At 33.8% G+C, this 14706-nt stretch overlaps 1 protein-coding gene across 6 annotated transcripts in view; it reads right to left on the reverse strand.

The window, feature by feature from the left end:
- LOC123015887 overlaps nucleotides 1-14706 on the reverse strand; it is a 90556-nt gene that overhangs the window by 48815 nt on the left and 27035 nt on the right. For 3 of the 6 annotated variants that reach the window (XM_044415931.1, XM_044415930.1, XM_044415932.1), the window contains exons 4-5: nucleotides 10567-11593; nucleotides 1924-2357 (exon numbers count right to left, since the gene is read on the reverse strand). In XM_044415931.1, the coding sequence (XP_044271866.1) occupies nucleotides 2342-2357; nucleotides 10567-11593 (1043 nt within the window). In that variant the 3' untranslated portion in view covers nucleotides 1924-2341. Of the gene's footprint in view, nucleotides 1-1923; nucleotides 2358-10566; nucleotides 11594-14706 lie in introns of those variants that run through there. The other 3 variants (XR_006413406.1, XM_044415934.1, XM_044415933.1) reach the window with 2 other exon arrangements.

Genomic DNA, 14706 nt, shown 5'->3' on the forward strand with positions numbered 1-14706 from the left:
CACTTGAATTAAATTAAATCGAACGATTGTTTATTGTATGTATGAATTTTACTTGGAATTTTATTTTTGTCCGTGTTATAACCTTAAAGCAGATTCTGACAGCCAGGTGACATTCTCCGTCAGTTTTAATTCTAATACTTGCCACTTGGAGCTCCACTTGACGAACTTTTTTTTCAAGGTCAGGATTTATTTTTCTTATGGGCTAGTATAGGAGCGTTATGGCCGTATCGGAACGAAGTGGAGATAGATACAGTTGGCCGTGCTATTCTATTGAAAGTTATTAATCTGACATTTGACACATTGCCGGGCGTATTAAAATTGTGGTCCGTTCACAACACACTCATGTCACCGCCAACTATGACGCCAAATTTAAATAAACACCTTTTATAAGTTTTGCATTCGCCGCCTATGACTTTCGAGTTATCTGCTCCGCCCGTAGACTTCCTCTCCCTTTCCCGCTCAACTTTGGATGTACACAGTGCTTCATTAGTAATGACACAAACTCGGCTCTCGAACGGGCACGTTCGACCGTTTTCAGATAGGATGTTAGGAAAATTGATAAATCGTTTGCTCAAATTATTAAGAATTTTGACTATGAGTAATCACTTACGCACAATATACGATCGAGAGGCGTGTGCCAGTCTAACAAAACTGGTGCGTGGATTTAACTTGAGTAATGAAAAAAACAAACGAGAGAAAAAAATTATTGGTAGCGCGGATTTTTCACTCGTGGTTGTGGGTATCTTATTGGGCTCTGCCGATCTTTTATAGTAATCCGTTGGATCACTCACACACCGAAATAAAACTCAGACTTCAGCAAAACCAGCCAGTTTATTAATGAATTTAAACACCAATGAATAGAAAATAACAAAAAAAGGAGAACTTGAAATTTCACAACAGTTTAAGCAAAGAAAAAAAAAGAAGTCTAAGATAAATGATTTTGGAGATTAATCTTGTCGCAAAGACTCGAAGTCGGAATCAAACAAGAACTGAAATTTTAAAATTAGGAAAGCTCGTCTTCGAAGAGAGGACACTTCCTTGTCCAATCGCCTGGAAGCATCTCTTGGACGAAACTTCCTGTCTAAACAGTGTTGCCAAATTTTTCTCTCTAACCCGAACAAGCGCGAGAGCTTAGAGAGAGGCTAGCTCTTTTGTAGTCTTTGTGACTTTGATGGATCATCTTCTGAGAACTCGTGACGGTTTACAATTGCGAAGAATCAAAGAGTACAAAACAATTACAGTACCGCCCGATTTCGACTATATTCCATCGTCTAATTAAGATGACCAGAACCTAGCAACTCTCCTGCAAACTGTCCATTTGACTAACTACCTGAGTTGCGAAGTCCTGACACCTGTCTGGTCTAGATGGTCTTTTCTCAAAGCAAGGTGGACAACATTAAATATCTTAGTGAGGACCGCATCCCTTATATTTCTAGCATGTGACTAGTTCCCTCTGATTCGCGATAGTAATTTGGTTCCACTGATTAATTTGGAAAAGAAAGGATTATCTTATATATAAATCTTGCATTTGTTACAGGCGCCAGCAAGCAGAAAGTCAGAAAAAGAGCTCGCTAAAATGTAGACGCAATTTGTAATGCAGATTTTCTAAATATTCTTAATTTTTAGCAAGAAATTGACGAGAATACAAAATAAACATGAATGAAAAGCAACCTCGGAAAGAAAGTATTCATAAAACACACAAAACTGTTACGGAATCATTTATAATCAAAACAAAAATTAGAAAAATTCTCAAATTATACCCTATCAATAATTAGTTAGGTATATGAAATATCGCCAGTTTTAATTAATCAGAAGTCGCGATTTATCAATGGGCGTAACCAATGCCGCAAAATTTTGACAACATCTCAATTTGAAAACATAACCATAATTTTTTAAAATTTCTAGGAACAAAAAAAAGAGCAAACAAAATTTGTGGCTATGGAAATAAGTTGCTACCAATTTTTTCACCAAAATTTTGACTTGGTCAACTTGGTAATTTTCATTAAAACAAAAACAACAGACTTTACACATATTCATTTTGGAAGCCTTTATTATTATGAGTTTACAATTACTATTTGCGTGTGAAATATAATTAACACAAGCTAAATCTTCATCTTAAACCTTCGTATCCATATGATTTGACATCATGTATTTCTCGTTGGAGCATTTTGTGTCCATATCTACGCAGAGAGAAAGGGGAAATTAAAACAAGAATAGAAACTCGAATTTTTTTCCATTAATTAAGCTCATACAATCCAACAAACTCATTTTAATTTTGTCGCATCCTCATTTCCTCATATTAATTGATTATTGTTTTTAGTTAGATTAAAGCACCGCCTCCTTAATGAACATCCTGCCTGAAAATTTCGTAAAAAATGTGTTGGATCAGTGATTTTTCTAGTTACAGGAGATACTAAGGAAGAACGGAATGATTTTTAATTATTAACGAAAAATATAGCAATTAATGGAAAGGAAGAATACAACAAAACAAAATACGCCAAAAAGAATTGATATTATGAGGTTGAACCCTTTATGCTAAAAAACTGGAGTGTCAAAAAATTCCTCCAGATTGAAGCGCCAACGGGAATCGAGTTGAACTCAAAAAATGCACTATCTATCGAGACGGCGATGGTTTAAAGAGGGTGCTGGCATTCAGCCCTACTTATTGAGAAAAACAAAAATTTGTTTTATGTTTAACAAAAGGTTTGTTTTATGTTTGGGTTTTATGAGTTCTTCGTATTTTTTTTTTGTTTCATTTGTCGCGAAATTAGAAAGTGATAATTTTTGGAAACCGCTCTGCAGATTTTAAGAATTAGTGAAGATTTTTATCATCCTTTCCTCTTTTCCTTTCTTTCTTATTTTGCCTCCTCATCCTTTGGTATTCTACGCTTTATTCGAATTTTTGCAATAAGTAATTTTCGCATTCTCGACGACGTCTCAACCAAAATTTAAAAAAGTTGTAATGTTGCGTAATAAGGTCGCAGTAGATCAGTTGGCCGAGTTAAAAAAAATTGCGGATCGCTGCGTCAAGAAAAGAAGCTTTGTTCGAGAGTTTGTACCCGGAACTCACAATTTAATCGAACTAATTTACGCAGATTTTTACCTCTATCAGTCCTGATTTAGCCAGAACATGTTAGGTTTTTATTGTCTTGTCCTGTTTTACGTTAATGTCCTGATTTGTCCCGATTTAAAGATAAACAAACCTAAGTGTTTAGTTTTTTGAGATTTTCATTTGCAGCGAAAACAAAGTGTTTTTCAAGTTAAAGAGTTTTTTTTCTCGTCATTGCAAATATGGTCATTGTGAAAAAACTCAATTGAAAGTGAAACACTTAAAAATTGGTTATAATGACCAAATGAAATATTAATTTATCTTGTATAGATTTAAAAAAAATGTTAGCAGAGAATGGAGGGACTTTCAAAACAATTCATACAGAAAAAAGATTAAAATTAACACAAAGCAATGAATTAATATGTTAATTATTAGATTAGGGTTCAAAATTTTTTTTTCATGTTAATATTTTCAATTCTAAGTATTTTTATTATATTTAAATTTCTGTAGGTACAGTTACATTGATAGGTCCTATTTAATTTTTTTATTTTGTGTTCTGAAATCCTGTGCAAACTCAAAATTTGAATTCGTTCGTATACGCCCTCACAATCAGATATCGTAATTAAAGACCATGTGAAATTGTCTCCGATGGAATTGTATAAGTTTGACGAAGATATTAAATCTTGGAGAACATTTATTGATACCTACGTTTAATTCCACTGTACATAAACAAACTGCGCTTACAAACGGTTGAAAAATTTAGTTATCTCATCTTGACTCTCAGTAAAGAACCTAGACCAAAGTTTAAGTTTAAATTTTTCGTTAAATTAGACTCTTTGGCATGTCCACTCTCCCGATTTGCAACACGGAATTTATAAATGTCCGATTTTATTACAGAAGTCTCCTCAACCGCGCTTTGATCTCATTAAATAATACATATAAATGGTGTATTAATAATTGCCTTGGCTCAAAACACAGTTTGCGTAAATGTAACTCTACGTCTCTTTGTCGTGAATGTGGAAAAAAGCACTGCACCATTCATTATTGCATTTCCCGGGCGACACAATAAGCTCAAACCTCGACGTTCGTGGAATTTAACAATCCCTCAATGCCTTCAACTTCTACCTCTCCGCAGCAAGCAGTTAGTTCATTTGCAAAGTTGCTAGAAACCATTTCACCTAAGAAGTACACAATGACTCTGACAGCAGGCTTGCACTCAGCTGACGATTAGTGGCGTAGTAACATTTGACTAGCTAAAGGGTCGCATGAAATAAAAATTGAAAATTATGACCAATTTTTTATTTTCCTCTAAGGATTTTTTTGGGAAAACAGCGGAACACAGCGAAAGGAATAGAACAAAACAACGAGGTTGGGTTATAAATAACAACCGAAGCGTGGGTTTCACGTTGGATGCGGCTGGACTTGAAACTCCCCTAAAATTTGAATGTGGACTCGTCCGACGAAAACGCGTTTGTGCGCATTGTGTACTTCTTAGATGAAATGGTCTCTACCTGTTAATACTCGTAGGTACTACAATTCTTTTGTCAACCGCAGTCGCTGAGATTTTGTATAAAGCGGGCGCAGCTCATAAAATACGCGTTTTGTTACATAGTGCAAGCCAGTTCAGTTTTATTACTGAAAAATGTGTCAATCGTTTTCTGCATCTAAAACAAAGATTGCCCTTTACGATCAATGATCTAGGAGATATAAAAACTCGCGCTAGTAAAATGGTCAATTGTACTCTACGCCGTAGAACAAATGTAGAGTACAAAAAATCTCCCCACAGTTTCTGGTTGATGATATAATACCTAGTTAAAAATTTGCAGTAACGTTCCCAATGTTGCTTTACACACTTCGTCATGGTCTTATATTGTCAGTTTAAAACTGACAGATGAAAAATTTCCACTCCTGGAAAAATTGATATGTTGTTGGGTGCCGACCTCTTTCCGCTTATTTTTGACTCTGAGTATATACAGGTGGCGCAAATGAACCAACCCCAATTAAAACCAAATTTGGATAGATTCTAATAAATCACCTCAAATCGACCAAAACACAAATGAAATGTATCTGTTAAAAAATTTTGGGAAATAGAGGAACCTCCTAATAGTAATAATTCTTCTCAATCGTCAGAGACCATATTGCTGCAAGAAATGTTTGAATCAAAACATTATCGTGATAATTCTAGTCGCTTGGTAGTTACTTTATTCTTCAAATCGTCGTCTGCGTTGATTGACAGTTTATGCAATAGGCCAAAATCGTGAACTTGTCAAAATGGTACATTCCGGTAGATGACGCGCGTCACGCTCCAAAAGAAACTGTAATTAGTGAAATTTGAAAATTTGCAGCAAATCAAATGTGACAATTATTGACATATTTAATCAAATATTGATCTGTCACACAACCAATCTATTTTTTCAGCTTAAGAAGCGCAGTATCAATAGTATCATTGTTTCAAACATTACATTATAATTCTTAAAATGCCAACTATTCAGACTTGCTGTGCTCCAAACTGTGGACAAGGGGAGAAAGAAGATGTTACTTTACATTAATTTCCAAAAAGTAGAAATCAAAAGAACGAATGGATTAAGAGAATATTTGGTACCATCGGCAATATACCCCCAAATTTCGTGATTTGTGAATAACTCTTTGAAATAACAAGCTATTATAAATACAAAAAAATTTGTTACCAAATTTTGTTCCAACCTTGCTGTTGAATTATAAAAGAATTACTCGTTTTCACACAATCTTTACCATTTCCATTAATTCAGGACGTAAGCCATTAGAAACGCCTGCACCGAGTCTCCAATCTCTACTCATTTGACAAAAATTATTTAATTTCAAGTCCGATTTTGATTTAAAAAAATGTTCCAGATGCAATAAGTTTGGAAAAAAAAATTGTCTTACTAGATATAATTCAAAATTTTATTACTCTATCTATTGGCCGGCCAAACTATAGATAAAATTCAAAATTTAGAAAAAAGTTACAAGAAGTGAATATAAGATTTCAAAAGTTGAATATGCTGTACGAAAATAAACTTGAAAAACTAAAGAAAATGCAGAAACAAATTGACAATTCTGTAATTGTCAATTTGTTTCTGATAAAGGTACACATTGTGTAGTGAAATTTGAGTTAGATTTGACTTAGAACCAAGGGCTGTGTTTTTACTTGAGCAAATTTATAATTATTCCCTAAAAAACCCAAGATGATCTGAAGTTACAGTACGGTATTGTATTCCTGGAGGTACACTTCTCCAAAAGAACATGAATTTGCAAGAAGAAGTCAGTTTTTAAAAGCTCCATCCAAAACAACTTTAAACAGATATATGGGAAAATCTCAAGGAGTTTTCTCAAAGCAAAAAAATAATAGAGAATAATTGAGAACTATTTAATAGAGAATAAAATTAATCCTTGAGTTTTTTTATTCAAATTATTGAAGAAATAATAAAGAGTTATTGTAAGTTTCTTATAAATTTGTAAAGATTAAAAATAACTATTTAACCTAAATGTAAATATTTATTTTTTTTAAATAAATAAAATTATATTTGCTTATAAAATGTTATAATTTTTGATGTTTTTGGTCTAGTTCTTAGAAAAAATTACAATCAACCAAAAAAATTATTATAGAACCCATAAAACAAAAAGTAAATTTTTGTATACAAAAATTTATCAAGGTTTCAAACCAAAGTATTCTATTGGAGCGCGGACTCATAGCTCCCCAAAGGCCATTTTTTTGACATTGCGTAGACTTTTTATTACTGTCAATCGATGCAGACGACGCTTCAAATACAGAAAATTTATTGACTTTTCCATTTTCATTCTCCATCGCATTGGAACGTCGGCTTGCCCAAAATCCATCGCTCCACACTGAATATGTGACATTTATGCAAGACTATTTTTCTTCCGGTCATATGCAAGCATCTACCTCATCCTCATCTTTTGGGTATTACCTCCCACATCATTATGTAATCCGAATGGATAGTCCAACAATCAAACTCCGAGTAGTCTTTGACGCTAGGTAGTTGTAAGTCCGCATGTGGAATTTCTCCCAACGACTCCCTATTAGTTGGTCCTAAATTGCAAAGCGATCTTTTCCAAATTCTCGTCTGGTTTCGTTTTCACTCATATATACCTACTCATTACTGACATTTGTCAAATGTTGCGCCAGATTCTGATTCTACCAGAACACCACCAATTTCAAAAGATTCTTTAGCACTTATTAGATCGTGGTGGCTTTCAATTGCGATAGTTGGCTAGGAATGCTCCCAAACTGTTGGAAGGAATTCCTCCTGAATTTTGCAACACTCAATTTTGACCAGGAATCAAAACCTTTTATTAAGATTTTAGGCCTCAAATAGGACCCACTAAATGACTGTTTTCCTTATCAAATGACCCCCTTTAAGCACTTGTGCACCAAACGTTCATTACTCTCTGAATTAGCTCGAATTTTCGATCGGATGGGTTTCCTGAGACATCTCTCATATTTTTGCCAAGCCTATGATCCAGTATTTATTGGCTCTTGAACTCAGTTGGGATGATGCTCTTCCTGCTGATGTGGTAGCTCGATGGTCCGAATTTATCTCACAAATGGTATGATGTCATGCCTAATTGCGTAACCCCCGCAAGGTAATCCGGGATAAGACTGTTTCTTGTTAGCTTCATGGATTTTCTGACGCGAGTAAAGCTGGTTATGCGGTCGTTGTTTATTTAAGAACCATCTCTTTAACTCAACAAGTCAATGTAAAATTGTTATATGCTAAATCCAAAGTTACCCCTTTAAAGAGAATTTCTATTTCCAGACGTGAATTATGTGCTGCTTTGCTATTAAAAAGCTAATAGATGCAATATTGAATGGTACGATTAAAATCAATGGAATTTTTGCATGGACAGATTCCACTGTGATTTTGAATTGGGTTCGTTCTTCTCTACACACATGGAAAACGTTTGTGAGCAACAGCGTAGCTCAAATTCAAGTCGTGATTCCTGGTTCATCTGAATTATTAGACCATCCCTCCGAGACACAACAAGAAATGCGAATAAATGCGGTCTCAGAAATCGATTCTGACATTATTGACACGATCTTGAATAAATTGTCGTCTTTACACAAGATCAAGGCTATCATCATTGCATGGTGTCTTTGTTTTGCTGATTACACTCGCCATAAACCCCGTCGCCCTCTGTCATTAACGGAAATGGAAATGCAAAATGCTCTACACATTCTCATAAAACATATTCAGGCTCATTATTTTGCAGACTCAATCAAAACTTTGTCTGGCGTGTGTCTTAAGCATCTTCGTAAATTGTCGCCTTTCATAGAAATTCAAGGACTTATTGAAGGACGTCTTATGCACGCAGACTTTTGCTATGACGCGAAACATCCCATTTTGTTGCCCTCTAATCATCGCTTAACTGACGTTATCATTGAAATAATGCATCGTCGTCATCTTCACCTTGGTACTGAAACTCTACAGTATCTCTTTCAACAACAATTCTGGATTTTGGGAGCTAAAAGACGTATATTACGCGTATTTTCCCATCAATATCGTTGTTGGCGTCTTAATCCAAAATCTATTCAATCTCCAATGAGTGCCTTTCCTAAACTTAGAGTTTCTCAAATAAAAGCCTTTGCGTGTGTTGGTGTTGATTTTGGAGGGCCATTTTACATTATGAGAAAATATCGTGGTTGCAAGTATCAAAAATGAGCGCGCTAGGATTCGGCCCTAGTTTTGAGAAAAACAAAATTTTGTTTGTGGTGGGCCAAATTGGCCCACCTAATTTTATTGCAAAAGTAAAAGGAAAGGAACAATCACGTAAGCAAGAGAAGACGAAGATTTTAATTTATATAACAATTAAAGCTTTTAAAATAACAATTAAAACTCATACCCAACCAAAAAGGTCACGAGACAACCCCCATAAAAGTTCAGTAGATAAAGAAATTTTCCGAGAAACTAAAATAGCATATCAGCAGCTTATCCGCCCAAAGGTTACTAGTCAACCAACCCAATTAAGTGGTCACCCCAATAAATAGTCTGGGGCAAATTGATATACAAACAATCCCACAATAGTCAAGAATCACCAAAATTCATAAACTGTCTGGGACATGTCAAACTGTTACCAAAATTAGAACAAAATTCTTGAGAACCCGGTGATAACGAGCGTATCCAGGATGTAAAGGTCAAAAGTGAAGCAGGATACGGCCAAGATAAGGAAAAATTTTGTTTAATTAAAAACCCTAAAAATTATCTAAGTATTCCAAGTAATCACGAATATTAGAAACAGGGGGCAAAAAGGGCAACCTCGGCTCAAAAGGGCAAGGGCGCCTTCCATATAAATAGGACCCAACACTCAATCAGAAATTAATTCAATCTTGATCATAGTGTCGTGCTGTGCGATTGAGTGTGTGACAAAATGCCACCCTGCTAAATTCCGACTAAGTGCTACTTCCGCCACCTGGTTGACCTCGATCATTTACTGTTCTCGCAATTGCCCAGATGATGCTATTCAATTTAATTTCGCCCTGATCTTAGAATGACGACATACATTATTTTGCGAATCTTAACTTATGATGGGGCGGCTTCTAACTCAACATAAATAACCGTAAAGTAGTTTAAGAATTATGAGGGTTGGGATGGGCTGGGTGAGTTGTCGGGTAATTCGAGATATTCAATCCGAAACTACGGGGTTTCGAGCTGTTGAATGACTGATCCTTTCCTGGAACTGTTTCTCCTCTTGTATTGGGTGTTTAGAAATAATTGTAATTTCATTCACTATTTTTTTGTTGTTACTTAAAATCATAATCAATAGGAATAAGTTGTTTGATCGTTTAACTTGTATCGGAAGTGGCTAGTAGGAATTGAATTGAGTTAACGGATTATTAGACTATGATCTTATGTGGTTAATTATTAACGCCAATAATGCGGTAGACGTAATTCTTTGCAATGAACGGAATAGTAAAATGTAATGGAAAAATTTTTAGTATTTTAATTTGAATTATCTTTCCTTTTATTCCGTTTTATGTTACTTTTAGTTTATTTCATTTTATAACAAGTTCCCAAACTTTAACTTGATTAACAAATTGTTATCTTTAGTTTGAACACTTGGATTCTGACTGCTTAAACCCTTCATCTTTCCCAAAGTAATTGACTCTACAAAATACCGCTGGAGAACCTACCTCAAATAAATTTATTCTTCTTGTGGCGCAACCCGCTCGGGCCGTAAAAGAGTACCTACAACTTTTATCAAAGAGTCTTAAACACACGCCACATGTTTTATGTTTAAAAATTTTTGTTTATGTTTGGGTTTTTGTCAATTATTCGTGTTTTTTTTATCTCAATCGTCCCGAAGTTAGAAACCAATAATTTTTGCGAACCGCTCCACAGTTTTAAATTTGAAATACATTACGATTGACGACGTATTTTATAGAAGAGCGTATATTAACATCAACATAAGAGGTAAGCTTAAATGCACCACAGAAACAGTGTAAAATATTAGTGTTGTAAAAAAATACTAAAAACACTTACCATAACATAATGCAACTATATTTTCCAGTCACTTCATCTCCTCTATTTTTCAACATTTCACTAATATCATAATATCCATAACCATATGCAATTTGAAAGGGAGTTTTTCCATCATTACTGACACCACTCGTGTTAACTTTATACATAATTAACAATTTAACAACCTCTGAATGACCTCCTTGACATGCAAGATGAAGAGGAGTAAAACCTCCACAATTCACCGATTCGGTATTAGCTCCAAACTCGATTAATGTATTTGCGATTTCAACAAAACCCTTCGAACAAACTAAATGCAATGATGTCATTCTTTCATTGTTACCAACATTGACATTAGCATCAGCCCCAAGTAATAAATTAGTAACCGTTTCGTGTCCTCTGAAAGAGGCCCAATGAAGAGGAGTCCAACCAGAATTTGTAACATCTTCAATATTCGCACCAGAAACGAGCAACAATTTTACAACCAAATCGTGCCCATTTTGACACGCCAAATGGAGTGGAGTGACCCCCTGTTTCGTCACTGTTGAAACCTTGGCTCCCAACTCGAGTAATATTTTCACTAAGTTTGGGTGATTTTGTTGAGAAGCCCAATGCAATGGTGTGAAACCTCGATGGTTACTTGTAGCAATATTTGCACCAGAATGTATCAACAGTTTGACAATATCGTCAAATCCTTGATAACATGCTAAAAGGAGCGCTGTTGATCCTTCAATGTCCATAATGTCGACTTTAACCCCCGACTTTATCAACATTTTGACGATATTGTAATGTCCATTATGACAAGCCCAATGAAGTGGTGATGACCCTTCTTGAGTAACACTGTCAACACCAGTTTGAAGTAACAATTCAACCACATTGTCATGTCCTTCCTGACACGCCAAATGAAGAGGTGTAAATCCACGACTTGTTGCAATTCGGGGATTTACCGAAGTTATCAAGAGTCGAACTACAACTTCGTGTCCTTTTAAGCATGCTAAGTGGAAAGGCGTTTTGCCGGTTTTTGTTACTGTTTCAAGGTTTGCACCAGATGCTAAAAATAACAGAAAACAGGTCAAACAACTTGCAAATACTAACTAAATGTAAAAATGTATACTAACTAAATGTTAAAAATAAAAAAATGTACAAAAGTTACAAATAGAAACCTAGTATACAGAATGTTTCAGTAATATGCTTTTTCAGGAAACATAATATAATATACAGGGTATTTCACGAGTGATAATGAGCCTGACGGAATTGAAAATACAACCCACAATACATTTGCAAAGTTAACGTGGATATTTTAGATATCGCATTGTTTGAAAAACCGAATTATGAATCCACGATAGCTTGCTGCTGGAGTTTATTATTAATCAACATAACATATTGTATGATGACGATGACGATATTGAAATTCTGGATGTTATTTATTATGGCATATCACTCCAGATTCATGTATGTAACAATTATTTCGATAGTTTGGATAATGCTAGTTTTCGTAAACGATTTCGTTTGTCAAAAGAATGCTGTTTAAATTTGTTAAAACTGATTGAAGAACATTTAGAATATCCATATGACAGGTAAAATATTCATCATTCTTCACAACTCTTGAATGCAGCAATTCCTTCGTTTCAGTAACAATGCAGTTACTGCACCCATGTCAGAATTCAGTCGCCTGGTGGCGAAGATGCAGAAATTTTTCGAAACAGAAAATCTTATTTTTCAATTAACACTCAAATGATATGCACAGTCGAATTAAAAATTACCAACATCGTTGCGCGGTGGCCAGGATCGGTACATTATGCCACTATATTTAATAATAGCCGAATTTAAACAGATTTTGAAAGACGTACATACAGACATTGTTTATTATTAGGAGATGGTGGTTATTCTAATAAAACATACAGGGTATTTCACGAGTGATAATGAGTTTGACGGAATTGAAAATACAACCCACAATACATTTGCAAAGTTAACGTGGATATTTTAGATATCGCTTTGTTTGAAAAACCGATAATGAATCCACGATAGCTTTGCTTCCAATAATTTTATTTGTCACAACTGACATTAAATTTAGCAAAAAGTCAAAATGCATTCGAACGATGAGAAAACAGATCTGATTCTCATTTATGGCGAATTTGGCAAAAATGCTTCTATCGTTGAACCTTTCTAAAGACAATGTTTCCTGAATAGAAAAGCTCCAAAAAGTCTTGAATCACTAAAGTGTTTTCCAATGGTAGATAAACAAATAACCTTAAAAATTGTGTTTCCTGTCTTGTCAGTTTCTTTGTGTCAGTCACGCGATAACTATGTTTTATTAATTTTAAAATTCATAATCAAAATCCATGAAGCCTACGCAAATGTATTGCTGGCTGCAGTTCGAATGTGGTCAGGCTCATTATCACTCGTGAAATACCCTGTATAATAGGTATTTTTTAATTAAAAAAAAATGTTTCTGAAAATATTTCATTATTATTGTTGTTTTAATAGATACTAATTTACAAAATTATATTTTAGCGCAAATTTGGGAGCACTATTTTTGCTACTCATTTATATCAATTCATTTGTGAAAAAAACATTTTTTTTTTTGTTTAAATAGGCTTGAAGTATAACGGAATTATTAAATTGTCTAAAAAATACAGAATGTATACAAAAAAACGCATAATAAGCTCTTCATTACGCTATAGAAAATGTTCCAACAGACCCTAGAACAATAATTAAAATCCTCATTCTTACCACTAAGAAGAAGTAAAATTCAGAAATTTTTTTGTTTATTTCTTAAAAAAATTAAATCGGCGATATAACCCGAAAGACACTAACATCGTTTACTACTTCACATCACCCAAACTGAAAGTTTATTTTAAGAATCATTAAAATCCGATTTTAGTAGTTATAATTTTTATTTCAAGAAAGCCGAAAAATTGATCTGACAACGTAGTTAAAAATCAAATTTTAAATAATGTTACCATTGATTCCTGTTAAAATAATCATTGAAATCCGTCAGTTTAAAAGAGTTTTTAGTTTATTATGCACTAAAAAACACTTACTCGAACAGTGAATTTGCAGTAATAATAAAATGTTTTGAAATTGCAATTGCTGTCCTAAAGCTCAGTTAGCACCAGAAAATAACCAATTAAAGTAGTCATAGTTAAAATTGTAAAATATACCAAGTTTATTTTACAACAATTAAAACCGAGGCGAATATACCGAAATATTCACCATGTTGCCAATTTTACCGTTCAGTTTTGGGCTAATAACTTTGTTAAATTTAATAATAGATTTTTTTACACATTTTTAAAGGTGTTTGGGAAGATTTCCTACACCATACTTACGAGTATGCGTCATTTTGTATACACGCTGTATTAACCTAGAAGTGTTTGATTTGGGAACTTAAGACATTTTTTATCGTCTCTCACTAAATGAAGCACTAAAATAAAATAAACTAAATAAAATCCTTCAAATAATCCGCCGAAAAATTTTGAAAAAAATCAATCAAAACTCTTTTACATGAAACATTTTGACAGTGAATAAGATTCCAAATATACAGATTAGTGTTTCAAAACAATGAAACATTAACAATGAAAAATTCATATTTCTTAATTTAATTTGTTGAGCTGCTCTGGAATTTTTATTCTACAGCTTGTAATAATTATTTTTTTCTGTCCTCATTACTTATGTTGTAGCATTTTGAAGCAATAAAGAAATACTTATTACAGCTTCAAGTGTAAGCTGAAAATAATTTTAACAAACACTCTTTTTTATACCATGCACTAACAACAATGGAACCTACAACACTAACAAAAACAATATTTCAAAATTCAAAATGTGTAGATAAAATTTTTAATTTTGTTTCATAGCTTGTTTAATTTTAATTTTTCGCCAGTATTATTGAAACACTTTACGAACTAGAAAGTAAAATCCAAATTTCTCAATTAATGCGTAAGTATTTTGTTAAAAATATTTTTAGAAAAAAGTCGTTCTAGAACACTGAAACATGAAGCACTTTGAAGCAAAAACAAAGCCCAAAATAACATTGAAAATTCAAGATTAGAACTTAAACATTCCGCTAAACTGTAATTAAGAATTTATTTTATGTTTCCCCAACATTGAAATATGATGAAGCACTAACTCCTAACAAGAATTCAGTTAGTGCTCCAGTTTCACTCA

The sequence above is a fragment of the Tribolium madens genome, unplaced genomic scaffold (genome assembly GCF_015345945.1).
Source record: "Tribolium madens isolate multiple individuals breed KSU strain unplaced genomic scaffold, Tmad_KSU_1.1 Scaffold_19;HRSCAF=116;Tcas5.2_LG9, whole genome shotgun sequence".
NCBI lineage: Eukaryota > Metazoa > Arthropoda > Insecta > Coleoptera > Tenebrionidae > Tribolium > Tribolium madens.